Source organism: Oncorhynchus clarkii, chromosome 14, assembly GCF_045791955.1.
Source record: "Oncorhynchus clarkii lewisi isolate Uvic-CL-2024 chromosome 14, UVic_Ocla_1.0, whole genome shotgun sequence".
Lineage (NCBI taxonomy): Eukaryota > Metazoa > Chordata > Actinopteri > Salmoniformes > Salmonidae > Oncorhynchus > Oncorhynchus clarkii.
This window is the reverse complement of record NC_092160.1, coordinates 26138472-26165175: the sequence shown is the minus strand read 5'-3', so window position 1 is coordinate 26165175 and position 26704 is coordinate 26138472. Positions and strand designations below refer to the sequence as shown.

The window sequence follows — 26704 nt, the reverse complement described above, 5'->3', positions numbered from 1 at the left end:
AACAAAACGGTGTGCGCGTTCCTCTTGTATACCTCTACCCAGGCGTTGCTGATACATGCCAGATCTTACAACGTCTGAATAGTTATTTTACGTATTAGCTGACTACACAGCAATTGGTTGATGCATGCAACGTTTGAGCGGCTGAACGCGACCGGTATTTGTACGTGTGGTACTACTGTCATCCAGTGATAATCATAATTTTGCTGTGGAATACAATTTATTTTCAGAGTATGTGTGAATTTGATACATTTTGATAGCCAATTTTATAACAAACAATCTTGAAAACAGGTTGAACACAAATTCAAAACCAATTGCTTTTTCTTTTACTGTATTACAATGAAAACATGACTTTAAACTAAGGTTAAAATAACCAAGATTTTATCATAACATCAGTCATCAAGTCAAACAACCTTGACACTGTTACTAAAACAATGGAGCAGAAAGTCAACGTTGTGGACATTATCTTTCTACTTCAGTAAAACCCATAAAATATATACAATTATATTCTAGTTATTATTAACAGAAAATCTAATATCCAGTATCAACAGCATGTATTCTTCCAACTTCACTTTATAAAAGCGACATCTGGAATCTTGCCTTCAATCTGAGGGAGACGTTGGGGAGAAAAACAACATTTAGTTGGACAAAGTGAAACTCAGAATATGCATGTATTTAATCAAACTTTTATTAGACAGTTGATTCATGATACTTTACTTTTAATTGTGTGAAGATCTGTGCAGCTTTGTTGAAATCCCACTCATTGTCCTGAAGACACCTGACACAGAGAGAACATCACAGTGAATGTTTCTACACCAAACATCGACCTTTAGAATTTGACCTTTAACATTGACCCTCTGTCAAGCAAGTACACGCAAGGTGTGTTCGAGCAGTAATAATGCTAACGCAGTCGACTGTAGAGGAAAGTCGACAAGTGACGATGGGGGAGGTGCATTTATGACAGCCGAAAGTCGGACACTGTTGTGGTTTACCTACAGCAAGGCTCCATGCAACATGTTGCCATTTTTTACAAAAGTTTATCTTTGTAATGTCAAAATAAACATGTCGCCAACCTTCCAATTTTCAAGCCGTGATACAATTGAGACATGGATTGTGTATGTGTGCCATTCAGAGGGTGGAAGGGGCAAGACAAAATACTTAAGTGCCTTTGAGGTATGGTAGTAAGTGCCAGGCGTGTGTCAAGAACTACAACGCTGCTGGGTTTTTCACTCAACATTTTCCCGTATGTATCAAGAAATGGTCCACCACCCAAAGGACATCCAGCCAACTTAACAACTGTGGGAAGCATTGGAGTCAACATGGGCCAGCACCCGTGGAATGCTTGACACCTTGTAGAGTCCATGCCGCAATGAATTGAGGCTGTTGAGGGTAAAAGGGGGTGCAACTCAATACTAGGAGGGTGTTCCTAATGATTCGTACACTCCGTGTATTCATGGGTTGCACCTCCGTCACTCGGTCGCATCATGCCATTGTTATGAATGTTCTCAAGCTGCCCTCTATCGGTGGTGCCCTAAAGTGGTGATAAGCCCAGTCATTCTGGACGGAGGCTAACTACTGTTGTCCAAATTACACTATAGTGCCTGGAAATACAATGACATTGCTAAAGTTGTGAAATATTTGGTAGGAAACAACTTTGCCAGGATTATAATGTCATCAAATTTACTTTAGACTGATGTCAATGTTGTCATTAGCTAGCAAAATTTGTCAAAAATAGCTAGCCGTGCTAACGCTAGCTAGCTAAAATCCAGTGGCCTCCCCTCAATCTTAACTAACGTTATACCATAGATAGAACAATGAGACATATTTCACTGGATGTATAAATGTGAAGCATCCACTTGGCGTTTCCACTCACTACCAAATATGGTAGAGGAAGCCCACTGGCGGGCAGTGGGAGAAGATGGAACGAGATAGATTTTGGCTGACATTCGGCATATTTTCTCATGTATGAAACATTTGATCTCAATACAGTTTTCTGTTCCCCAAAGTTGAATCTGTTATGAACAGAGTGGACTAAAGCTTGTAGACTTGACCCTTTGCAATTTTTTTATTTATTTTTCAATCGCATTGTTTAGGAGTGCAAAGGCGAATTGTGTTACTGCACAAGCACACTTCAGAGTAGGCGTTCCCTAATGAAAATATGCAGATGATGCTAGAATGCGATTAGTTATAAAAATCTTTGGTTATAGTGCATCTAAAGTCAATCGGGTGAAATCAAAATGATGACAAAAGGTTTTCCTACCAATTGTTTGCCTCCTTTCGAATGTCATTGTATTTCCAAGCCACTGTAATGCACTTTTGATAATCTTCATCAGCACTCATTGATGATGCATTGAGTAGAATGCACAGTTCAAAACAAACATTCAAAACAATAGTGACAACATGCAACCCATGAATAGGGAGTAGAAAATACAATGGCAGAAGTACAAGTTAATTGAGGTAGCTATGTACTGTACATATACAGTGCCTTGCTAAAGTATTCGGCCCCCTTGAACTTTGCGACCTTTTGCCACATTTCAGGCTTCAAACATAAAGATATAAAACTGTATTTTTTTGTGAAGAATCAACAACAAGTGGGACACAATCATGAAGTGGAACGACATTTATTGGATATTTCAAACTTTTTTAACAAATCAAAAACTGAAAAATTGGGCGTGCAAAATTATTCAGCCCCTTTACGTTCAGTGCAGCAAACACTCTCCAGAAGTTCAGTGAGGCTCTCTGAATGATCCAATGTTGACCTAAATGACTAATGATGTGAAATACAATCAAGTCTCCGTATAAATGCACCTGCACTGTGATAGTCTCAGAGGTCCGTTAAAAGCGCAGAGAGCATCATGAAGAACAAGGAACACATCAGGCAGGTCCGAGATACTGTTGTGAAGAAGTTTAAAGCCGGATTTGGATACAAAAAGATTTCCCAAGCTTTAAACATCCCAAGGAGCACTGTGCAAGCGATAATATTGAAATGGAAGGAGTATCAGACCACTGCAAATCTACCAAGACCTGGCCGTCCCTCTAAACTTTCAGCTCATACAAGGAGAAGACTGATCAGAGATGCAGCCAAGAGGCCCATGATCACTCTGGATGAACTGCAGAGATCTACAGCTGAGGTGGGAGACTCTGTCCATAGGACAACAATCAGTCGTATATTGCACAAATCTGGCCTTTATGGAAGAGTGGCAAGAAGAAAGCCATTTCTATTCATAAAAAGTGTTGGTTAAAGTTTGCCACAAGCCACCTGGGAGACACACCAAACATGTGGAAGAAGGTGCTCTGGTCAGATGAAACCAAAATTGAACTTTTTGGCAACAATGCAAAACGTTATGTTTGGTGTAAAAGCAACACAGCTCATCACCCTGAACACACCATCCCCACTGTCAAACATGGTGGTGGCAGCATCATGGTTTGGGCCTGCTTTTCTTCAGCAGGGACAGGGAAGATGGTTAAAATTGATGGGAAGATGGATGGAGCCAAATACAGGACCATTCTGGAAGAAAACCTGATGGAGTCTGCAAAAGACCTGAGACTGGGACGGAGATTTGTCTTCCAACAAGACAATGATCCAAAACATAAAGCAAAATCTACAATGGAATGGTTCAAAAATAAACATATCCAGGTGTTAGAATGGCCAAGTCAAAGTCCAGACCTGAATCCAATCGAGAATCTGTGGAAAGAACTGAAAACTGCTGTTCACAAATGCTCTCCATCCAACCTCACTGAGCTCGAGCTGTTTTGCAAGGAGGAATGGGAAAAAATGTCAGTCTCTCGATGTGCAAAACTGATAGAGACATACCCCAAGCGACTTACAGCTGTAATCACAGCAAAAGGTGGCGCTACAAAGTATTAACTTAAGGGGGCTGAATAATTTTGCACGCCCCATTTTTCAGTTTTTGATTTGTTAAAAAAAGTTTGAAATATCCAATAAATGTCGTTCCACTTCATGATTGTGTCCCACTTGTTGTTGATTCTTCACAAAAAAATACAGTTTTATATCTTTATGTTTGAAGCCTGAAATGTGGCAAAAGGTCGCAAAGTTCAAGGGGGACGAATACTTTCGCAAGGCACTGTAGGTAGGGGTCAAGTGACTAGGCAACAGGATAGACAAGACAGTAACAGAAGCGTATGTGTGTGTGGCGTCAGTTTGCATGTGTGTGGGCGTATGTAGTGTGTATGTTGGAGTGTCAGTCTATGTATATAAGAGTGTGTGGGCAGAGTCCAGTGTGTGTGCATAGAGTCAGTTCAAGAGAGGGTAAATGCAGGTAGTCCGAGTAGACATTTGATTAGCTAATTAGCGGTCTTGTTTTTAAGTTTCATGGCTTGGGGGTAAAAGGTGCTTAGGGTTGTTCACCACTTGCTGTGTGGTAGCAGAGAGAACAGTCTGTGGCTGGAGACAGATTTTTTGGGGGCTTTCCTGACACCGCCTGGTATAGAGGTCCTGGAGCAGCAGGGAGCTCGGCCTCAGTGATGTACTGGGCCGTACGCACTACCCACTGTAACTCTGTAGATGCTAAGAGGCTGAATACACCGCAAATCAATTTAGAAATCTATGTAATTCAATTATTGCACCCACACTGCTTGCGCGCACCAACGAGCATCTGCGTTGCCAAGGGCTAAAATAGAAGTAAGTTCTATTTCTGACGCAGATCGCGCTGCAAGTCCTGCCTCTCCCATTTCCTCATTGGTTTATAGAAGCAGGTACCCACTTGCCATCTCCTCATTGGTTATACGCACGTGGGTGACTGAAAGACGAACAAGGTCAGTGACGGTAATGCACCTAATTTATGAAAGTTGCAAATCGCAATATAAAGTCAAGAGAAGAAAAAGCCTAGGAGAGATGACTAGAAACGATTCGGTTGACCGTTTTATGTGTAGATTAATTGTCGGAGTAGAGGACCTTGTGCATTTCAGGTGAAATAACAACTCAATGTTATATCCCAGGACAAATTAGCTAGCAACAGCAAGCTAGCTAAATAGGACAAATTAACTAGCAAGTGCAAGCTAGCTAGCTAAATTGCCATACATGTTTAATGCTTTTCGACCTGTCCCCAAATTAATATAATTGGTTCAGAGTTTGTTTTGATATTTTAACCTGCGTGTCGTGATCGCGTTTGGTGTGGGGGGACAAAGTACATTTATGCACGATGGTGCACGCACGCAGTCGGTTTGGGTTCCGTGTAAGCGTTGCCATACCAAGCGGTGATGGAGCCAGTCAAGATGCTCTCAATGTTGCAGCTGTATACCTTTGAGGATCCGAGGGCCCAGGCCAAATCTTTTCAGCCTCCTGAGGGAGAAGAGGCATCGTTGTGCCCTCTAAGATGACTGTGTTGGTGTGTTTGGACTAAGGATGCACAATACATCGGTGAACATATCGGCTGATATTAGCTAAAAATGCCAACATCAGAATCAGCCGATGTCTAGTTTAACGCACAATGTGCAAAACTGATGTCAAAGCTGACGTGCATACCTATATAATGAAGGTACATGACGTGATGACGCCACATAAAATTTTGCGCTATACGTGCAACACAGCATTCCTAAACCCACAATGTCTGCTGTGTGGATCGAGCAGTCAACAAGTCAAGCAGTCATTTGAAAGAGTAACAACATGTCAGCGAGATAACTCAAAGGCAAAATCCATTAAAGCCAAGATAATGGAATCCATTGTCCTTGACAATCAACCATTCTCTGTCTTGGTGATGTTGGCTTTCGCCGACTGGTCGAGCACCGGTTAACACTACCAAGTGCCCTATTTTTCAGATGTTGCCCTACTGGAGTTACACAGTAATAGCGTCACTGCTATTAGCTTCACGACATGCATACTATGGAATGCCGTTTGGGTCTTTGCGTGTCAAAAAAGAAACAGTAGCACTGTCAAATCTGTACAAAAAAGTCAGCAAGCAAGCAAACACCAGCCACGAACGATGCGTTTACAATACCGCGTTGGTAATAAAGCATAATTTGTTCAACCGCAACTTATGGGGTAGCTAGCTTTAACTTGGTACCTAGCTAGCACCAATACAACCAGCCTGAAAACAATGACCAGTAAAAACTGCAGTCATTTTCATTATTCTTTGCAATAATTACGGAATCATTGTGAGTAAGTATTAGCTAGGCTGCCAATTGTTGTTCGACTATTGAAATTGAACTTCAGTTCATAAATATAAATAGCTACCCAGCTACTTAACCCTGTTGCCCAAAGCTAACGTTATAAGCAGCTGGCAAGTGAGGTTCGACCGGACCGGGTTATGTATAAGGATTAGGCACAATAGTGGATTTTGAGTATGTCATTGACAGTGACGCAAAAGAATACAAATAGTAGAATTATGCCATACTTTTATTTTGAAGGCTAACCGCAAAGTCCACTATTGAGGCTAATCCTTATTGTGGCTAATTTCACAAAGATGAGTCCGACCACCATTAATCAAACAAGAACTGTCTTATAAATTAGGGTTATTTTAGATGATGACACCTGGCTATATAGTTAATTAGCTAACTATATAGCTACTGAAACAGATGTCGTTTTGCTATGTTTTTGGTGAAGAACATTGCTTGCATCCATGAGCTAGCTAGCTTTTTTTTATGACCAGTACTGTAGGTGCGCAAGACAACTTTACCAGCATCATAGCATATGCATCGATGAATCGTTGTGACATATGAAATATGAGTGAGTGTAATCCATGTGTAATAACTACGTAAAAAATGTATGAACACGTTAAATTATTATGTGACGTGCAGTCATATTCATGTCCTGATTGGTCAACAAGCTTATTTGACACGTCAAATAGTGTTAAATAGTATATTTTTTGACACGCAAAGACCCAAACGGCGTTCTATAGAAATCCTGGTTAAGAATGAAACTGAACAAATTAAAACGAAACAGCACAGCAAGTAAGTGAAAGAAATAGGTTTGATTATGTTTTACTGGTAATGGGGACATACGTAAACGCCAACAAAATAACTTTTTGGTCAGTGTGGTGTGTGTGTGTAACCTTTATTTAACAAGGCAAGTCAGTTAAGAACAAATTATTTTTTACAATGACGGCCTACCCCCTTCCAAACCCGGACTATGCTGGGCCAGTTGTGCACCGCCCTATGGGACGTCCAATCACGGCCGGATGTGATACAGCCTGGATTCGAACCAGGGACTGTAGTACGGCGATGCAGTACCGTAGACGGCTGCGTCCGTGTGTGTGTTAACTATTTAGCTGTATTAGAATACTTAAAGTGCCGCTAAAATGTTTAATATTGGTTATCGGTATCCTTTTTTGGGGCAAGTAGAATATTGGATATCGGTATCGGCCACAAATGTCATATCAATGCATCACTAATTTGGACCATGATAGATCTTTAGTGATGTGGACACAGAGGAACTTGAAGCACTCAAACCACTCCACTACAGCCCGGTCACGTGCTCGGCCCTCCGCATCCTGTAGTCTGCAATCAGCTCCTTTGTTTTACTGCCGTTGTTGTCCTGCCACCACACTGCCAGGTCACTGACCTCCTCCCTATAAGCTGTCTCATCATCGTCGCTGATCAGGCCTTAATGATGGTGTTGGAGTCGTGCGTGGGTGAATAGAGAGTACAGGAGGGGACAAAGCACGCACCCCTGAGGGGCCCCCGTGTTGTGGGTCAGCGTGGCGGATGTGTTGCTGCCTATGTGTTGCTGCCTCACCACCTTGTGGCGGCCTGTCAGGAAGTCCAGGATCCAGTTGCAGAGGAAGTGTTTAGAACCAGGAACCTTAGCTTAGTGATGAGCATTGAGGGCACTATGGTGTTGAACACTGAGCTGTAGTCAATGAACAGCATTCTCACGAAGGTGTTCCTTTTGTCCAGGTGGGAGAGTGCAGTGTGGAATGTAGTAGAGATTGTGTTATCTGTGGATCTGTTAGGACGGTATGCGAATTGGAGAGGTTCCAGTGGGTCTGGGATGATGGTGTTGATGTGAGCCATGACCAGCCTTTCAAAGTATTTCATGGCTAGATATTTGAGTGCTACGGGGTGATAGTCATTTGACAGGTTACCGTGGCGTTCTTGGGCACAGAGACTATGGTGGACTGCTTGAAACATGAACAGTGCCTTCAAAGTATTCATACCCCTTGACTTATTCCACATTTTGTTGTGTTACAGCCTGAATTCAAAATGGATTTAAAAAATATATATTCTCACCAATCTACACACAAGACCCCATAATGACAGTGAAATTGTTTTTAGAAATGTTTGCAAATTTATTAAATTCAAAAATCTAATTTACATAAGTATTCACACCCGAATCAATACTTGTAGAAGAACCTTTGGGAGCGATTACAGCTGCGAGTCTTTTTGGGTAAGTCTCTAAGAGCTTTGCACAACTGGATTGTACAATATTTGCCCATTATTCTTAAAAAATATTCAAGCTCTGTCAAGTTGATTGCTAGACAGCCATTTTAAAAAGTCTTGCCCTATTTTAAGACAATTTATGTCAAAACTGTAACTAGACAACTCAAGAAGATTCAGTGTCATCTTAGAAAGCAACTGCAGTGTATATTTGGCCCTGTGTTTTAGGTTATTGTCCTGCTAAAAGGTGAATTTGTCTCCCAGTCTGTTGGAAAACAGGCTGAACCAGGTTTTCCTCTAGGATTTTGCCTTTGCTTATAGCTGTATTCCATTTATTTTTATCCTAAAAAACTCCCTAGTCCTTGCCGATGGCATACCTATAACATGATGCAGCCACCATCATACTTAAAATATAAAGAGTGATACTCAGTGATGCATTCTGTTGGATTTGCACCAAACATAACGCTTTGTATTCAGGACAAAAAGTTCATTTCTTTGCCACATTTTTTAGCAGTATGTTGTTGATCCATCCTCAGTTATCATATCACAACCATTAAACTCTTTATCTGTTTTAAAATCCCCAGTGGCCTCATGGTGAAATCCCTGAGGAGTTTCCTTCCTCTCTGGCAACTGAGTTATGAAGGACGCCTGTATCTTTGTAGTGACTGGGTGTATTGATACACCATCCAAAGCCTAATAATAACTTCACCATGTTAAAAGGGACAGGCTGCTTTTTTCTTTTTACCCATCTACCAATAGGTGCCCTTCTTTGCGAGACATTGGAAAACCTCTCTGGTCTTTGTGGTTGAATCTGTGTTTGAAATTGAAAAGTTGAAAATTGAAGTGAATTTCTCAAGAAAAATGTACAACCCTGTTAGTGAATATTTCTACTTTGCCAAGATAATCCATCCACCTGACAGGTGTGGCATATCAAGCAGCATGATCATTACACAGGTGAACCTTGTGCTGGAGACAATAAAAGGCCACTAAAATGTGCAGTTGTCATCACACAACACAAAGTCTCATGTTTCCGGGAGCATGCAATTGGCATGCTGACTGCAGGAATGTCCACCAGAGCTGTTGCCAGAGAAATAAATGTTAATTTCTCTACCATAAGCCGCCTAAAACATTTTTTTTTGAGAGAGAGAATTTGGCAATATGTCCAACCGGCCTCACAACCGCAGACCACGTGTATGGAATCATGTGGGTGAGCGGTTTTCTGATAAACCTTGTGAACAGAGTGGTATAGGTATGGGCAGGCATAAGCTACGAACACAATTGCATTTTATCAATGGCAATTTGCATGCACAGAGATTCCGTAACGAGATCCTCATTGTGTCATTCATCCGCCGCCTACCCCTCATGTTTCAGCATGATAATGCATGGCCCCATGTCGCAAGGATCTGTACACAATTCCTGGAAGCTGAAAATGGCCCAGTTCTTTCATGGCCTGCATACTCACCAGACATGTCACCCATTGAGCATGTTTGAGATACTCTGGATTGACGTGTAAGACAGTGTGTTCCAGTTCCCACCAATATCCAGCAACTTTGCACAGCCATTGAAGAAGAGTGGGACAACATTCCACAGGCCACAATCAACAGCCTGATCAACTCTATGACTGGTTTTCTGATCCATGAACCTACTGTTTTTAAGGTAACTGTGACCAACAGATGCATATACTGTATTCCCAGTCATGTGAAATCCCTAGTTTAGGGCCTAATGAATTTATTTCAATTGACTGATTTCCTTATATGAACTGTAACTCAGTAAAATCTTTGAAAATGTTGCATGTTACTGCACTGTTGGTTAAAGGCTTGTAAAGTAAGCATTTCACGGTAAGGTCTACACTTGCTGTATTCGGCACATATGTCAAATAAAGTTGGATTTGATGTTGCATTTATATTTTTGTATAGTGTATTTAGGCTTGCCATAAAAGGGGTTGAATACTTATTGACTCAAGGCAGTTCAGCTTTTCATTTAGAATACATTTTTAAAAATTTCCAAAAACATAACTATGCTTTAACATTATGGGGTATTGTGTGTAGGCCAGTGACAAAAAAAATCTCTATTTAATCCATTTTAAATTCAGTCTGCAACACAACAAAATGTTGAAAAAGTCAAGTGGTGCGAATACTTTCTGAAGGCACTAGGGACGATGTCGTCGATGCACTTATTAATGAAGCCAGTGACTGATGTGGTAAACTCCTCAATGACATCGGATGAATCACGGAACATATTCTAGTCTATGCTAGCAAAACAGTCCTGTAGCTTAGCATCCGCTTCATCGGACCACTTCAGAATTGAGCGTGTCACTGATACTTCCTGTTTTTGCTTGTAAGAAGGAATCAGGAGGATCATTTGGCAGATTTGCCAAATGGAGGGGAGGGAGCGCTTTGTATGAGTCCGTGTGTTGAGTAAAGGTGATCTAGATTTAATTTACTCTCCTCTGTAGTTTCATCAGGAGAGCGCCTCAAAATATCACAATTTGTACATATAACATTTGAATTGTGGAAAAGTTGGTTCCTGTTTCCGTCACGTCTCGGGTACTGTTCGCATGGGTCAAACAAAAACACCCTAATGATTGGTTGACAAATAGTACCTCCCAGTAGCCAGGCGACGGCTGCATTGTGCAATCGGTCAGAAGCAACTGCAGCGACTTGAAGGCGACTTTATAAAAAACTGCATGACCTTTGATCACGTTTTTTATAAAGGTAATGTAGTCGACATGTAGACACAAGTCGGACAATTTTTATCCCCATAATGCAACACACTTTGAAAGGCGGTGACCAATGACTTAGCAAAATTGATCCGCTTGAACATGCCCACAAACTTACTTCTGCGACCACTCAAGGTTCATGCCAGACTTGAGGGAGAAGGCGGAGAGCATCTCCTGCTGGGGGGCGGTGAGGGTGGGCACTGGGCTGCTGGAGGGAGTGGGGGCGGAAGCAGCGAACGCATGCTGGATCTCCTCCGTTGTAGCGATGCGCACAAATAGCTCGTCATTCACTATGCATAGACTGGAGGGAGAAATGGAAGACAAATAGTTTGAAACGTTCTTTCAATTAACCCCCCCACCCCGATTTCTTAAATATAGGACCAGTTGGACTGTTACATTTTTTTTTAGAACTGATGCCAATATTTATGAATATTCGTTGACCATTGTTTTCGTATATCATATAAGATATCGTTTTAGCATTCTTCAGCACAGACAGTCTTATAAGATATTTTTAAAACCAAGATCAGGTGAACGAGGGACCTCAGAATTACCCAGAAATTCCTGCAGGAACTGCGATGAAGACCCGAGAGAAGGCCTTGACCGCGTCTTGAGATTTACCATCAACTTCTTTGAACATGCCGCTGACCGTAAAGGACAGTAACGTGGTCTAAAAAAGAGAAAATTCAAGGTTTTGAAAAATAAAACCACCATGAACAGAAGAACTGATGATAGTATTGAGAATGCTACACTAACAATCAGATATTGCCTAACCGTGTAAGTGTTGACGTCTACATTGAAGGAGGCAGAGTCATGCTGAGTTTTAGGCAGCTCGTTGAGCAACGCCACCACGTTTAGCCGTGTGTGCTTCAGTAGGCGGAACCGTGTTGCTGTGGGGAGCAGATTCCAGAGGGAAGATGCCACATATTATTACAGAAATACAACAGACAAATCTGTTGATGACAGACTTGTTAATTGTCTTAAATATTTGGAAGACTCACATGGATCTTTGAGTCGCTTTATGTTACGGCTGTCTTTATGGTATTCTCTCAAACTACACCTATGATGAAAAATACACAAATAAATATCTAATTCCGAACTCCCACGAGCCAGACATTCAGATGGAGAAATGTGTGTGAGAGACCTGTTTGGGTTTTGACTGGAGGGCAAGCTGAGTGAGAAGGAGGCACCATCATGGTAGGCATCTAGAAGAGGCTGTCTGTTCCCAGAGTCATATACACTGTAGTACCTGTAATAGAAAAGTTATAACACTAATATCTGCCATAGAGGTCATAACACTTTAATAGCTGTCAGAGGTCATACACACTGGGTGTTTCTCAATATGCATACTACCGTGCTCCACACACTCATGCATTCGAGTGCATTCTCCAACCACGTTCTCTTGAGTACGTTCTTATGAGGACGAGTGTGGTGAATGCATAAAACATTACATTTGAGAAGAACTCGCACTCCCCCTACTGTATTACCTCACGCGTCACCTCCCCATTCACTGAACAGGATAATGACACAAGAGACTAAACAAGATATACACAAAGCAAACGTTTTACTTCAGGATGATCAGCTAGATATGAATCTTAATAATCTAGCTAGCCAGCTAGTTTGTATTTATTTGAATTTATGTATGTAGTTATACATTTAAATATTACAATATATTCATAACAGATTTCACAGCATATTAAGTGTGTGCCCTTACACGGAACTCAAACCGGCTGCGCACATGTGTGCCATCGTGCATAAATGTATTTTGTCCCCCCAAACCAAACGCGATCACGACACGCAAGTTAAAATATCAAATCAAACTCTGAACCAATTCATTAATTTGGGGACAGGTCGAAAAGCATTAAACATGTATGGCAATTTAGCTAGCTAGCTTGCACTTGCTAGCTAATTTGTACTATTTAGCTAGCTTGCTGTTGCAAGCTAATTTGTCCTGGGATATAAACATTGAGCTGTTATTTCACCTGAAATGCACAAGGTCCTCTACTCCGACAATTAATACACACATAAAACGGTCAAACGAATCGTTTCTAGTCATCTCTCCTCCTTCTAGGCCTTTTCTTCTCTTGACTTTATATTTATTAGGTGCATTACCGCCACTGACCTCGTTCGTCTTTCAGTCACCCATGTGAGTATAACCAATGAGGAGATGGCACGTGGGTACCTGCTTCTATAAACCAATGAGGAGATGGGAGAGGCAGGACTTGTAGCGCAACTGCGTCACAAATAGAACTGACTTCTATTTTACCCCTTGGCAACGCAGATGATCGTTGGCGCATGCGAGCAGTGTGGGTGCAATGATTGAATAATATAGGATTTCTAAATGTATTTTGCAACGCTCGCGGTGTAGTCGGCCTGTTAGGCCTCTACTCTACCACCACATAAGACAACATCCATGTGTACATGTGTGTATAGTGCGTATGTTATCGTGTGTTTGTATGCATGTGTATATGTTTGTGTTGCTTCACAGTCCCCACTGTTCCATAAGGTTTATTTCTGTTTTTATATCAAATTTTACTGCTTGCATGAGTTACTTGATGTGGAATAGAGTTCCATGTAGTCGTGGCTCTATGTAGTACTTTGCGCCTCCCAAATTCTGTTCTGGACTTGGGGACTGTGAAGAGATCTCTGGTGGCATGTCTTGTGGGGTATGCATGAGTTTCTGAGCTGTGTTCCAGTAGTTCAAACAGACAGCTTGGTGCATTCAACATGTCAATACCTCTCACAAATACAAGTAGTGATGAAATCAATCTCTCCTCTACTTTGAGCCAGGAGAGATTGACATGCATATTATTAATGTTAGCTCTCTTTGTATATCCAAGGGCCAGCCGTGCTGCCCTGTTCTGAGCCAATTACAATTTTCCTGAGTCCCTCTTTGTGGCACCTGACCATACGACTGAACAGTAGTCCAGGTGCGACAAAACTAGGGCCTGTAGGACCTGCCTTATTGATAGTGCTGTTAAGAATGCAGAGCAGCGCTTATTATAGAGAGACTTCTCCCCATCCTAGCTACTGTTGAATCAATATGTTTTAACCATGACAGTTTACAACCCAGGGTTACTCCAAGCAGTTTAGTCTCCTCAACTTGCTCAATTTCCACATTATTCATTACAATATTTATTTCAGGGGTTTAGGGTTTAGTGTTTTTATTTTTTGAAATATTTAGGACTAACTTATTCCTTGCCACCCATTCTGAAACTAACTGCAGCTCTTTGTTAAGTGTTGCTGTCATTTCAGTTGCTGACGTGTAGTGTTGAGTCATCCGCATACATAGACACGCTGGCTTTACTCAAAGCCAGTGGCATGTCGTTAGTCAAGATTGAAAAAAGGGGGCTAGACAGCTGCCCTGGGGAATTCCTCAATCCACCTGGATTTTGTTGGAGAGGCTTCCATTAAAGAACACCCTCTGTGTTCTATTAGACAGAGCTCTTTATCCACAATATAGCAGGGGGTGTAAAGCCATAATGCATACGTTGTTCCAGCAATAGACTATGATCGATAATGTCAAAAGCCGCACTGAATTTTAACAAAACAGCCCCCAAATTTATTTTGAGCATTTTCTCTCAGCCAATCAGTAATTTGTGTAAGTGCTGTGCTTGCCGAATGTCCTTCCCTATAAGTGTGCTGAAAAATAGCATTGTATCTGGTCAAACACAATTTTTTCCAAAAGTTTACTAAGGGTTGGTAACAGGCTGATTGGTAGGCTATTTGAGCCATTAAAGGGGCTTTACTATTTTAGGTAGGGGAATTACTTTTGCTTCCCTCCAGGCCTGAGGAAACACACTTCTAGTAGTCTTAAATTGAAGATATGGTAAATAGCAGTGGCAAAATTGTCCTCTATTATCCTCAGTAATTTTCCATTCAAGTTGTCAGACCCCGGTTACTTGTCATTGTTGATAGACAACAATAGATTGTTCACTTCTTCCACACTCACTTTACGGAATTTAAAATTACAATGCTTGTCTTTCATAATTTGGTCAGATATACTTGGATGTGTAGTGTCAGCTTTTGTTGCTGGCATGTCATGCCTAAGTTTTCTAATCTTGCCATTGAAAAAAACATCAAAGTAGTTTGCAATATCAGTGGGTTTTGTGACGAATGAGCCATCTGAATGATGGAGCAGAGTTTGCCTTTTTGCCCAAGATTTCATTTAAGGTGCTCCAAAGCTTTTTACTATTTTCATCTTTGTTTCATAGTACAGCCAGACCTATTTGCCACCTCTTTTGCCTCATTCCTCTCAACCATACAATTTTTTAAATTCCTCATCAATCCACGGGGATTTAACAGTTTTTACAGTAATTTTCTTAATGGGTGCGTGCTTATCAGTAACTGTGATAAGCAATTTCATAAATATGTCAAGTGCAGCGTCTGGTTGCTCGTCATTACACACCATGGACCAACAAATTATTCACATCAACATAGGAATCACTACAAAACTTATTGTATGACCTCTTATACACTATATTAGGCCCAGCCTTTGGAACTTTGGTTTTCCTAGATATGGCTACTATATTGTGATCACTATATCCGAGGGATTTGGATACTGCTTTCAAACAAATTTCTGCAGCATAAGTAAAGATATGATCAATACATGTTGATGATTTCATTCCTATACCGTTTTTAACTAGCCTGGTAAGTTGATTGATAACCTGAACCAGGTTGCAGGCACAAGTTACAGTTTGAAGCTTTCTCTTGAGTGGGCAGCCTGATGACAGCCAGTCAATATTTAAATCAATTAGATAAAAAAATTGTTAAACAGGCAAAACTGATTTAAAATGAATATTATGCGTGGTAGTGGTACATTTTTCTTGGGTAGCTACCAATTCTGTGTGGCTAGTTGGCTAGCCCTATTGACTTACTATGGACTTACCCATTCACTGAACCGTCTTCCAGCCATGACAATGGCAATAAAGACGAAACACATACACAAAGCAACCGTTTTACTTCTTAACTATCAGCTAGCTATATGTGAATTGTAATAATGTATCTAACTAGATAGTTTAACCAAGCAAAATGACCTCAAACAAATATTATGCAAGATAGATGTGAATTATTCATGGCTAGCTAACAGTAGTAGCTAGCCAGTTAGCCCTATTGACTTATTATGGGCTTGCAATCTACGGTAAGTAGGCAGGTAAACATGCCGAAATGAAACACCATGTATTTATTAACGTATCAAGATCAAATATTGTAGTCAGGCAACATGTGATTTGTAAATAGGCAACATTTTCTCTCGCTTCTGCTCAAATAACGGTTGCCATTGATTTCAATACATTTTGCGTACTTTTTTGATATGATCAGGTCATTTCTTTGCATAATTTCCGTTAAAGCTTGCGTCGATGCATGCTTCAAAATATGCACGGATGGAGTACGCCTTCGTGATGTGCCCTCCATGCTTCGTTTCGCATACTTTGATTTGGACTGCTTTGCTCGGAATTATGCATTTTGACAAGCACCCACTGTGTTACCTGTCTTAGAGGTGACAAATATATCCTTTCTGAAGGAATATACTTGAATCTTGACAAAAGATATGTGAATACACTTACTGTTGCAGGAAATGCATGATGAGGACCTTGATTTCTTCTGAACCGAAGTAGCTACCCTGGATTGGTCAAAGAAAAGAGCATCTGTCAGAATCAACCAAGCGAATAAAATGAATCAAGTGCACCTTTTTGTTATTCTGTGAATGAAAACGGACCAGACCTTGCAGGGGGGGGTAGTGGTGGGTGATACCACTTCAAACACTATCGGCGGGGGGAGGTCATGACCATCCTACCGAACAACAACAGGAAATAAACAAGCAAATCAAATGCAGTCAAGGATGGAGAGGATCAGAGAATAAAAGAGAACATCTTACCAGTTTGAGTAGCCGGGGAAACCTCTCCCTGATAGCACTGGTGGCCATGTTCACAATGGAGAGGGAACAAGAACAGAGAAGTCACATCCCACCTCACACACCCACTCAACGTAATGGAGTCAACAGGGCCACGACATCCACTGGACTGCGGCATCCACCGGACTATGTCAGTGCTCACATCTACCTACTAAATAACACACACAGCCTAACCCCCACACAGCCTATCACCCAGGCTCAGAGACTGACCTGATGTAGGTGAGCTGGTCCTTGAACTGGTCACACAGTGGGTTACGGTCCAACCACAGCTCAACCAGCTTCAAACCCTTCAACCTATCCAGCTCCTTCTCTGACTTCAACTGGGAGGAAGATGGAGAAAGAAAAAATAGGATTGAGTGGGAAAAGGTTAAGCGAGTGAGCAGATTCAGGAGCAAATCCTAATTTGTAATCTCCCATTGATATTAATGCATGACGTAGTAAACATGTGATGTGAAAGTTAGGATTCGCCCCCAAAATGAATAGACAAGGTTAGAGATTAGGGTTAAGGGTCAGTCTCTTCTCTCACCTCATTGTGGGAGAGGTTGAGGATCTTCAGGTGTGGGGCCTTGCTTATCAGATCTGCCACATCTTCCAGTTTATACAGCTTGTTATTGCTCAAGTTCAGACACACCAGCTGAGATAAGAGAAGAGGACAAGAGAGATACACATTTTAGCACTACACACTGAAACTGTATGGGTATAGATTGGTATTATTATACTATTACCTCAGGGATATTTTCCTCAATGATATTGACCACAGCATCCATAAAGGTTTTTCTGCTCAAGATCGCCCTGATGTTCTGAGACACCAAGTCTGTAACAGAGGTACATACATTTTAGACCAGGACAGAGGAAGATAGAAACAGTGGTTAGTTTGAATCTCCAGGTACTATGGAGTGCTACCTGGGTCAGTACGGATGTTGTTCAGGTCCAGTGCTCGCTGGGACCCATCAAAACGCTTGGCCATGCATTGCTGAGAGATATTACAGAAGTTACTCATATTCATCTGTAAATATCCATCCTTATTATTTTCCAACTTTCTTCCATCGCTGCCCCCTCCCTCCATCTCTCACCTTTAAGTGCTCCATGTCTTCAGGCTTCAGTTGGGTGTTGAGGATGGCGGGAGGAGGACAGGGGTTCATCAGCACTATCACCTAGAGAGGAGAGGGGAGTGGATGTGTGTGTATGGGAGGGGGGGTGTAGAGGAAGCATAAACATTATTATAAATAAGTAGTACCTTCAAAGAAATTCTACTATACAAAAATATTTACGCAACATGCAACAATTTTAATGAGTGTCAGTTCATATCAATTAATAGAAATTAATAAATGAATTAGGCCCAAATCTATGGGTTTCACATGACTGGGCAGGGGCACAGGCATGGGGGGGTCTGGAAGGGCATAGGCCTACCCACTTGGGAGCCAGGCCCACCCACTGGGGAGCCAGGGCCCAGTCAATCAGAATGAGTTTCTCCACAAAAGGGCTTTATTACAGACAAAAATACTCCTCAGCACCCCCCATATTTAGAAGCTGATTAAACAGCATGATCTTTACACAGGGGATTATCCTGGCAAAGGAGATATGCTCACTAACAGGGATGTAAACAAATTTGTGCACAAAATTTGAGGGAAATAAGCTTTTTGTGTGGGTATGGAACATTTCTGGGATATTTTATTTCAGCTCATGAAACATGGGACCAACACTTGGTCCCAACACTTACATGTTACATTTATATTTTTGTTCAGTGTATATTAACATTCAATCTGCAGCTCTTATCAAATAACATTGAATTGGGAGATCATGGTTTGAGGAATAGAAGGGATACACTACACTTATAGCCAGGAGTATAGCCAACGGTTAGTGAGAATGCTGCTGTACCTTGTAGCCCTCAGTGTCTGTGATTTGGCGAGAGACTCTGCACAGTGCCTTGGCTGTGCAGGCATCCTCAAGGTAGAACTGGGCTTTATGGCCTTCAATCTGGTACTGAAGGAGATGGATGGATGGGGGGGGGGGCAAGAGAGAGAGAAACAGTACTAAAACTTAAATGCACTTGTAAATATCCTCAACATTTACTTCTATATATATTTTTTTTTAACCTTTATTTAACTGGGCAAGTCAGTTAAGAAAAATTCTAGGCCTAGGAACAGTGGGTTAACTGCCTTGTTCAGGGGCAGAACAACATATTTTTACCTTGTCAGCTCGGGGATTCGATCTTGCAACCTTTCGATAACAAGTCCAACGCTCTAACCACTAGGCAACCTGCCGCCCCGGTTTAATAGACAGACATACATGTACTTGTATTGGTTTCAAAGCATTAGACTCCTCTATCCCAGTGATCAGAAAAACAACATTTAACCCACCAGTCAAGTCCTATGATAATGGCTGGGCTGTCTGCCAGCAACTTACCTGAACAGGTGTGAAGGGTACGGAGCACAGGTTCTGTAAAGCCGTCAGCAGCCATTTCTTGTCATATTTCCTCCCATAGGGAATCTGCCAGAGAGAGCAGTTAGTTGACTATAAAATAGTTTATCATAATGAAATAGATACTTGTCATGCTCTTCGTTAAAGATACTCACAATCATCTTGTACCAACTGCTCTTGTCTTTTCCTCCTCCGCCTCCTTCTCTTCCTCCTCCACCTTCTCCTCTGTAGCCCCCAGCTCCTCTTCTGTCTCGGTCAAATTGTCCATCACCTCTCCGATTCGGCCACCTGTACGGGTTGCTAAGGGGGTCAGAGTGCACAGTGTTACCTGACAAAGAATCATCTCACAAAACATATGTTTATTTATAGACAGTAACAGAAAATCTTATCGCTGCCATGTAACAGTTGTAGTATGCAATCTCACTCACAATCTGCGGTGAGAGCTGCCATCCTGTGGGCTCCCGCTGTTCATAGTTACATCAACATAGTTATCTTCGAACCGGACCCGAGATCCCGGTCCAGGGCCCCTGTACCCACCCATTTGGCCCCCTCGAGGCCTCTGCTGCCTGGCCGGACTGTCGTAGTAGATTGGCCCCCGACTCATACGCCCCCCACGGAACTGAGGGCCAGCGACTCTGTTGTCATGCTCTGGGGGAGGGAGAGAGAGAGAGGATGGATCATCATAAACAACCTCGTACGGGCAATCTTCTGGTATGAATATCTGTTTATGCATATACATTATCATGTTGTAGACACAGTTGTAGATGATTCATCACATAACTGCATATTTAAAAAGGTGACTAAAGTAGCTCCAAATATTTTTTGATAAATGGCACAAATACTTCTGAATCTGCATTTAAAATATTGAGCATGCCTCAGTCTGGTCAACTAACCAACGGTCACCAGTGTTGCAAAATTTGTCCCTATATTTAGCAAGTTTTCAGACCTTTACAGATACTTTTATTTGTAAAGGCTAGCAACAAATTCAGCTACTTTTCAGACTGCCTTTGGTGAATTTTGACACTGATGGTTTGTATGGTTTTCATAGCATTTAGCGAATTGGTTCAAGTTGTCTGTGCAACAGCAGTCACAGCAATGGTGCACACACAGGCAGAGAAGCTCAAAGGGGGGGGGGGGGGGCTGAAGAAATGTCTTGCTGCAGCAAGGCAGGGGGCAAAACATAATCTACTGACAAATCAGGGAGCCAATTGCGATTCTCACTAAAAAATAATTGCCAACACTGTATGGGTAGCCAGGTGTGCTTGGGATTGTTTCTGAATCGGGATGTGGCCTAAAATTCCTGTGTCACACTTCGGTCACAGAAAACGTAAACGACTGTCCTGTCCCCATATGCGCCTCACTTATTTGTTTACACTTCGGCGTTTTACCTCCTGGTAGCTTGCCTTTGCGCGTGACATCTCTCTGGAAGACAACTCCCTCCTGATCTAGGCAGAGGAGGAAAACAACTGTTTAGAAGCAGATTTGAAGCTTTGTTCCAGGGTAACTTACCACTGTAGAACCGGCCACCGTCCGCCATACTCCACTGTCAGTGTCAGATACAAAACACAACCCTGGGTGACAGACAGTACATCAAGCGCTGCGACTATAGGCTACTTCAGACGAACATAAATCAAAACGAGTGAAAAATAGATATTTAAAAATATAGAACTCTGTTCCAAAACGTGAAGGTAATGTGGTTATAAATGGTGTCCCACTGCATTACTCTATGGAAATCTAGCTACTGTTCTGCACTTTAACAGAGACGTAAACACTGCGGTTTAGAACTACATATACCATGGTCACTAGCTTCCGGGACGCGCGCAATTGCCAGCGCAGAGCCCACCGCAGTGGTACGAGTGTCATGGCTAGAAGGGATCCCGATTTTGTAAAATTAACGTCAAATGTACAACAACAAAAAAGCATTTGACCGAACTATAATCATAGCCCTTCTCTTATCTGCAGCGTAAATTATCCTAACCTGCTACGAAACGTCAAATAAAACGTTACTAGTAATTTGACAACAGCGGAATCCCATGACTTGGTACGAGTGGAATCCATTTGAAGTGAGCTGTTTTCAACCTGACAGTTCAGGCAAATGTAATAAACATTTATTTAAATACCCATTACATTGGTTGACTAAACTATTAAACACAGAAGTTGCCTTAAAAATACTTGCTAGTGAAAGCTAACGTTAGCTAGCTAATTAGCCATACCTTGGTCAAATCGGACACGTGCGACCACAGCCAGGTTGGGGTACCATTTTCGAAAGGTCATCTTGAGTCTCGCAGTTACCGAGTACTGTCACCAAATTATCTGAACAAATGCAATTTATTTTATAGACATGGGTTGCTGGTTTACTTCACTTGTGCAGTTTAAAAGTTCGCTAGCTAACAAATTGGAGAAACGTCAACGTTTCTCTGGTGATGCCTCATTTTGCAGTGCAAATCTATAATTTACCACATCTAAACAATGCTTGATCAAAACTAAATATTAGTCAAAGTGTTTAGTTTTAGCAATATAAGTTGTGACGATGAAAAGAAATGGCGACTACAATATCAAATGTGCGATAGGGACTAAATTGATAGTGCCCTGTCCGCAGACGGACCCTCCTAATAACTTTAAACAATGCCCCCTTGTGAGTGGTTTGAGCATGCGCGCTACCTTCAAGGTAAGAGACCTCAGGGACATCCACTGAGCAGTAAAGACAATTCCTGGCATGCGACACAGATGTAATGCTGCAAACGTGTAATTAAATGAAAGACCCTGTTTTTGTTGGCTGCATCTGTTGATGTTGGGTGCTAGCCTCCCTCACCTGTCCTGCAGTGATGGTTCAGGAGATAACCACCACCACAAAGCCTGAAGTATCGACTGTGGCTATTCAAATTAAAATTCCTCAATGGCACATTCAAATGAGACGAACCAGACATTTGAGTTGGAACACATTGATAACTGTCAATATGATGTCTATAGATGAGGCATTTGTACAATCGGTCGTTTTTATTGTAAAAAATGAAAAAATATTGTCCATAAACACCTTATTCAACTCAACTCACCCTGTATTCTGTTTAAACAGTTGAGACTTCTGTCCATTAATACTGTCTATTGCAATGCCTCAAATCATCCACAAACATAATCCATGTAAATTAGAGAACACATTCCTGTGAGTATTGTCCTGATGTGGTCTCTCTTGTTCCATCAGAAGTACCTTCATTCTGTGCTGCCTCGCCCTGACCACCCTGACTTTTAGACTGTGTGTGTTCCTGTTCCTGCAGGGTGTGTGCGACACTGCCCATCTCCTCTCCATGGTTCTCTTCCTTTCTGCAGGCTGCCTGGCTGATGGCCTGACCCACGAAAGAGGTGAGGGCGGCCAGCCCGATCAGGTACCCGTCCTCCCGATTCCCCTCTGCCCAAGGAACGTCGTGCCTCAGCTGCACACTGCTGGGCGATGGGGTGGTCTTCCCAAAGTCTATCATCCAGATGCTTGCCTGACTGGTCCGGTCGTGGACAAAGAGGAGCGAGCTGCCAATCACCTGTCAGGTGAACCCAAAACATTACTGTATGACCAGTTCTGAGACTAAATATTTTATTATTAAGTAGAGGGAGAGTTGACATGTTTAAGTGGTAAATATGAGCTGACCTCGTGGGCTTTGAAAAATGGGGATTCCTTCAGTGCTTCATCCAGAGCCTGAAGTCTGGAATGGTAGGCCTTCTACGGGTGAGAAACCGGAAGGGAGAGTGCAGGGGGAAAAGGATGAATATTTTAGCTATATTATTAGAGGTATGTGAAACCTTTATGTTATACATAATATAGGTGATGTTGATGGCAAATGACTGACCAGGATGTGTAGCTGACTCTTGGTGAAGGAGAGGAGGGCCTCGGTGACCTGGGCTGGGGTTAGCATCTTCTTAAAGTCCCGCTGTACGCTGCCATTCTCCATCTGACATGGACACACAGGGACAAACACAGACTTAGGCCTAGATTCAATCAGATAAAGTATTAACAAGCGATAGCCGACACCCGCATTGCTGATCTTTTGGCGGTATCGGCGGTGGAACTGCATTGGAGCTGTTGGAGATATTAAATCGGTGAGCAGCTGCTCTTGTGATCATTGTCACAAAGCCTAACCCGCCCACTCGCGTTAGAAGTTAAGAATGAGAAAGTGTACGCCAGGGTTCACCAAACGGGTGGTTTTATTTGGCCCACCAAGTTTAATGAGAGAAAAAACAGGTTTGCTGTACATAATAGAGTGTAAAAACACCAGGAAATCAGCTCCAAGTGATTTTAATATAAGACATGTATTACCAAGTATTACCACACTTAATAAAGAGACATGTGATCGTATAGAAATATAAGCAAGGCTTGAAATTATTATGTTTTGGTCAAACATATCTGTTTGGACTTCTTGTGGTCAATTTGCAGTCTACGTTCCGGCCCGCTGACCATCCGCTCAAGAAAAAATCATCCCGCAGCTGAAAATAGTTGATGATTCCTGGTGTAGGCTATATAGAAATAATGACGCTCAAATTGAAAATAATTTAACTAAATAGTGAGGATTTCTTACATTCTAGTGTTTTAACTTAAACAAGGCTGCATGGAATTTCTCTTAATGCGACTCCATGCAGCCAATGGCAATGCTTACGGTGTAATGCCGGGAGTTGCTTGTGAATTTGACAGCTCTAAAGCAGTTTCACCTCTGACTATACAAATATACGGATGTTGGCTAAAGCGGATCTAATTGAATTGGGCTCTAAAACCCTGGCACCATTGTAGACCACCAACAGTATACATAATCCAGGGAAGTTAGTAGACCCTCCCCTGAGAGACAGAGAGGTCGAGAACAGTCAGGACTTTTGAAACATCAATGATGAAGTCAATAAATTAAGACTTTGGCACAAAATAATATTTTTTATCTTGATCTTGATTCTGATGTTTATTTCCTTCTGTTATAATTTAGCCAATCAGAGGACAGCAGAGGTTTGGGTGTCAGAGCTGTGTCTCTTACCATGATGCACTCGATCCTGAAGCCTAATGTGGCAGTTGAGCTGGTGTTATCCCTCCACTGCAGGTAGCGCCACTTTGTCACACCTCGCTGCTCATGTTCCTCCACTGTGGGAGCCGTCGGATCTACTTTTACCATCTTCTGGTACATATCAGTCCGCAAGGTGGGTTTAGTGTGTGCTTTGGTTAACTCCTCCTCCTGGTATGTCCTAAGAGCAACAGTAGCTTAATTACAGACACACACACACACACACACACACACCAGTGGTGGCTGGTGGCGCTTTTAATAGGGAGAACGGGCTCATAGTAGTGGCTGTAACAGATTAAATGAAATGCCTGGAATCAAATGCATCAAACACCTGGTTTTCCATCTTTGATTCCATTCCATTCATTCCTTTCCATCCATTATTATGAGCCATCCTCCCCTCACCAGCCTCCTCTGACACACACACACGTACCTCACGCCCATCTTGCAGTCCATGATGACAGGGTTCTTCAGGCCACTCAGTAAGTCCTTCAGGCGGATGTAACTCTCGCCCCCCTTGGTGACCGAGCCATGATACTGCGGTACAAATGGACGCAGGGGGTCGGCCATGAGGGCCTGAAGACACACAGCCTCCACCTCACTGAAACGCTTCAGCACCTCACCCCCCTCACTCAGCTGGAAGTTACCTAGCAACATATAGGCAGGGGCAAGAGGAGGGTGGGTGTAGTCAATATTTAACTTTAACTTCTACATTCACTAACTAACCAATGTATCTGCAGTTTCCTCAATGCTCACATTGTAACAGAATGAGTGAATGATTTGGAGAGCTGATGATGTGTGAGTTAATGGTGAGATGTGATACAGTGAGTTATACAGTACATATAAAGTGCTATATTGATGTGTTTGTGTTGTTAAATGGACACATGCCTTGATGTCCTGCTAGCTGGACCCATGAACTCTGCCGACGCACTGACCACTGCATCACAGTTAGGAAGGTCCTCCAGGAGCGACACTGGAGTAAAGAAAATGTCCATTGTCATATGCGCTTAAAATAGACTACTTTCTATTTCAATTATCTCTCTCTTTAGGCTCATAATGGGAAATGTGAAATAACTTGAGTCAAAATACTGTAGGCCCACACTAAGGGGAGTGGGAAAGCACTGGTGGATTACCCATCACCCTCCTCTCCGGTCTCCCCTATCTCCATCAGTAGGACCCATGCAAATCCTATTCAAATTTGCCCGTGTCAAGGCTCAAGGCTCGCTTTCAAACTCATGCAAATCGCAGACAGCAGTTAGACAGAGAGGGGTTGAGAAGGGGATGGAAATTACAGACACTCTGTCATGGAGAATAAAGGCATCAACAGAAACAGCATACAGGGGATATGAATCCAGTGACTTATTGTTGTTGTCTATTTGAAATATGATCTCCTAAAGTATGGTGTATCTAGTAGCTCTACACTCTCTCTCTTTTCACGTTCAGTTCTCAATCTCACCCTCCTCATGGTGCTCCTTTTGCTGGCTGTGTCCTCTCCTTCGCTGAAGACATCATCGCTTTCCGCTGAGGAGCAGTTGAAGGAGGAAGAGGAGGATGAGACGGAGGAGTGCATGTGCATCCTGGAGAAAATGGGATGGGGGGAAGGAGACCAGCTCCCTTCAGAGCTAAGGCTGCTGGCACCCTCCGTCTCACCATCCTTCTCTCTATCCCTGACACGCTCTCCTTCCATCTTTCTGTCCCCTGCACTTCCTACTTCCATCTCGCTATCCCCTGTGCCCTCTCTGTCTATCTCTCTATCCCCTATCCTCTCTGTCTCTTTATCACCTATCTCCTCTGCGCTCTTCCTCTCCTCGCTCCTCTCATTCAGCACACCTCCATCTTGCATCCCCTCTTCCTCTTCCATTTTTCTCATCCTCCTTGACTCACTCCATCTCTCTCTTTTCTCCATCTTTTCCCATCCCTCTGTCTTTGCTGCTGGCATGCTCCCTCCCAACCTCTCCCTCTTCCTCAGTCTCCATCTCTCCTTCGCGCTCCTTCTGTTCATCCTTGAATCGTTTACTTTCTCACTCTCTGACCACTCCTCCTCTTCTACATGTACTTTTCCCCTCTCTTCTCCCCTCTCCCACACTCCACTGTCACATCTTTGAATATCAACCAAAAGGCCCTGAGTCACATGCATGTCAGAGGCTGGTTCTGTATCTTCCAGATGCCTTGGTCTCTCTTCTGGTCCTCTTTTATGGCCTTGTAGTTCCAGACTGTTAGAGGGTGAGTCCGGGCTAGAGAGAAGTTTGGTTTGTGGTTTCACCGTACCAAACACACTGGGTGGATGTTGGTCGATATCAT

The 26704-nt window shown here is 42.4% G+C and overlaps 2 protein-coding genes across 4 annotated transcripts; both read right to left on the bottom strand.

Annotated features, from left to right (window-relative positions):
• Positions 1-198: 198 nt before the first annotated feature.
• LOC139366449 (nuclear RNA export factor 1-like) lies at positions 199-21689 on the bottom strand. Of its 3 annotated transcripts, none has more exons than XM_071103941.1 (21): positions 21593-21689; positions 20768-20824; positions 19808-20027; positions 19535-19679; positions 19365-19448; positions 18837-18941; positions 18032-18112; positions 17862-17931; positions 17684-17772; positions 17485-17592; positions 17169-17278; positions 16923-16959; positions 16769-16837; positions 16612-16667; positions 12192-12296; positions 12049-12107; positions 11822-11937; positions 11602-11717; positions 11169-11351; positions 715-775; positions 199-604 (listed from the first exon to the last, which is right to left on the bottom strand). In XM_071103941.1, the coding sequence occupies exons 1-21, from the start codon at positions 21651-21653 to the stop codon at positions 566-568; spliced, it is 1971 nt and encodes a 656-aa protein (XP_070960042.1). In that variant the 5' UTR covers positions 21654-21689; the 3' UTR covers positions 199-565. The 3 variants fall into 3 exon arrangements, with proteins under 3 accessions (XP_070960042.1, XP_070960043.1, XP_070960045.1); XM_071103942.1 differs by lacking the exon at positions 21593-21689 and adding an exon at positions 20889-21137; XM_071103944.1 differs by lacking the exons at positions 20768-20824; positions 21593-21689 and adding an exon at positions 20889-21176.
• A 668-nt stretch (positions 21690-22357) lies between these two features.
• Positions 22358-26385, bottom strand: LOC139366046 (inositol-trisphosphate 3-kinase B-like). Its single transcript, XM_071103131.1, has 7 exons — positions 25860-26385; positions 25292-25376; positions 24837-25050; positions 24383-24587; positions 23216-23317; positions 23017-23088; positions 22358-22909 (listed from the first exon to the last, which is right to left on the bottom strand). The coding sequence occupies exons 1-7, from the start codon at positions 26340-26342 to the stop codon at positions 22523-22525; spliced, it is 1548 nt and encodes a 515-aa protein (XP_070959232.1). The 5' UTR covers positions 26343-26385; the 3' UTR covers positions 22358-22522.
• Between the last annotated feature and the right edge of the window lie 319 nt (positions 26386-26704).

What these genes read in the sequence shown, in the direction of transcription:
- LOC139366449 (XM_071103941.1), bottom strand. Translation starts at nt 21,653, where the DNA reads ATGACCTTTCGAAAATGGTACCCCAACCTGGCTGTGGTCGCACGTGTC. An exon ending in TACCCTTCACACCTGTTCAG is followed by an intron (nt 18,942 to 19,364) that starts GTAAGTTGCTGG and finishes CATCTCCTTCAG; the next exon opens with TACCAGATTGAAGGCCATAA. An exon ending in CAACATCCGTACTGACCCAG is followed by an intron (nt 17,773 to 17,861) that starts GTAGCACTCCAT and finishes CCTCTGTTACAG; the next exon opens with ACTTGGTGTCTCAGAACATC.
- LOC139366046 (XM_071103131.1), bottom strand. Translation starts at nt 26,342, where the DNA reads ATGCCAGCAGCAAAGACAGAGGGATGGGAAAAGATGGAGAAAAGAGAG. An exon ending in CCAGCTAGCAGGACATCAAG is followed by an intron (nt 25,051 to 25,291) that starts GCATGTGTCCAT and finishes ATATGTTGCTAG; the next exon opens with GTAACTTCCAGCTGAGTGAG. An exon ending in GACTGCAAGATGGGCGTGAG is followed by an intron (nt 24,588 to 24,836) that starts GTACGTGTGTGT and finishes TGTTGCTCTTAG; the next exon opens with GACATACCAGGAGGAGGAGT.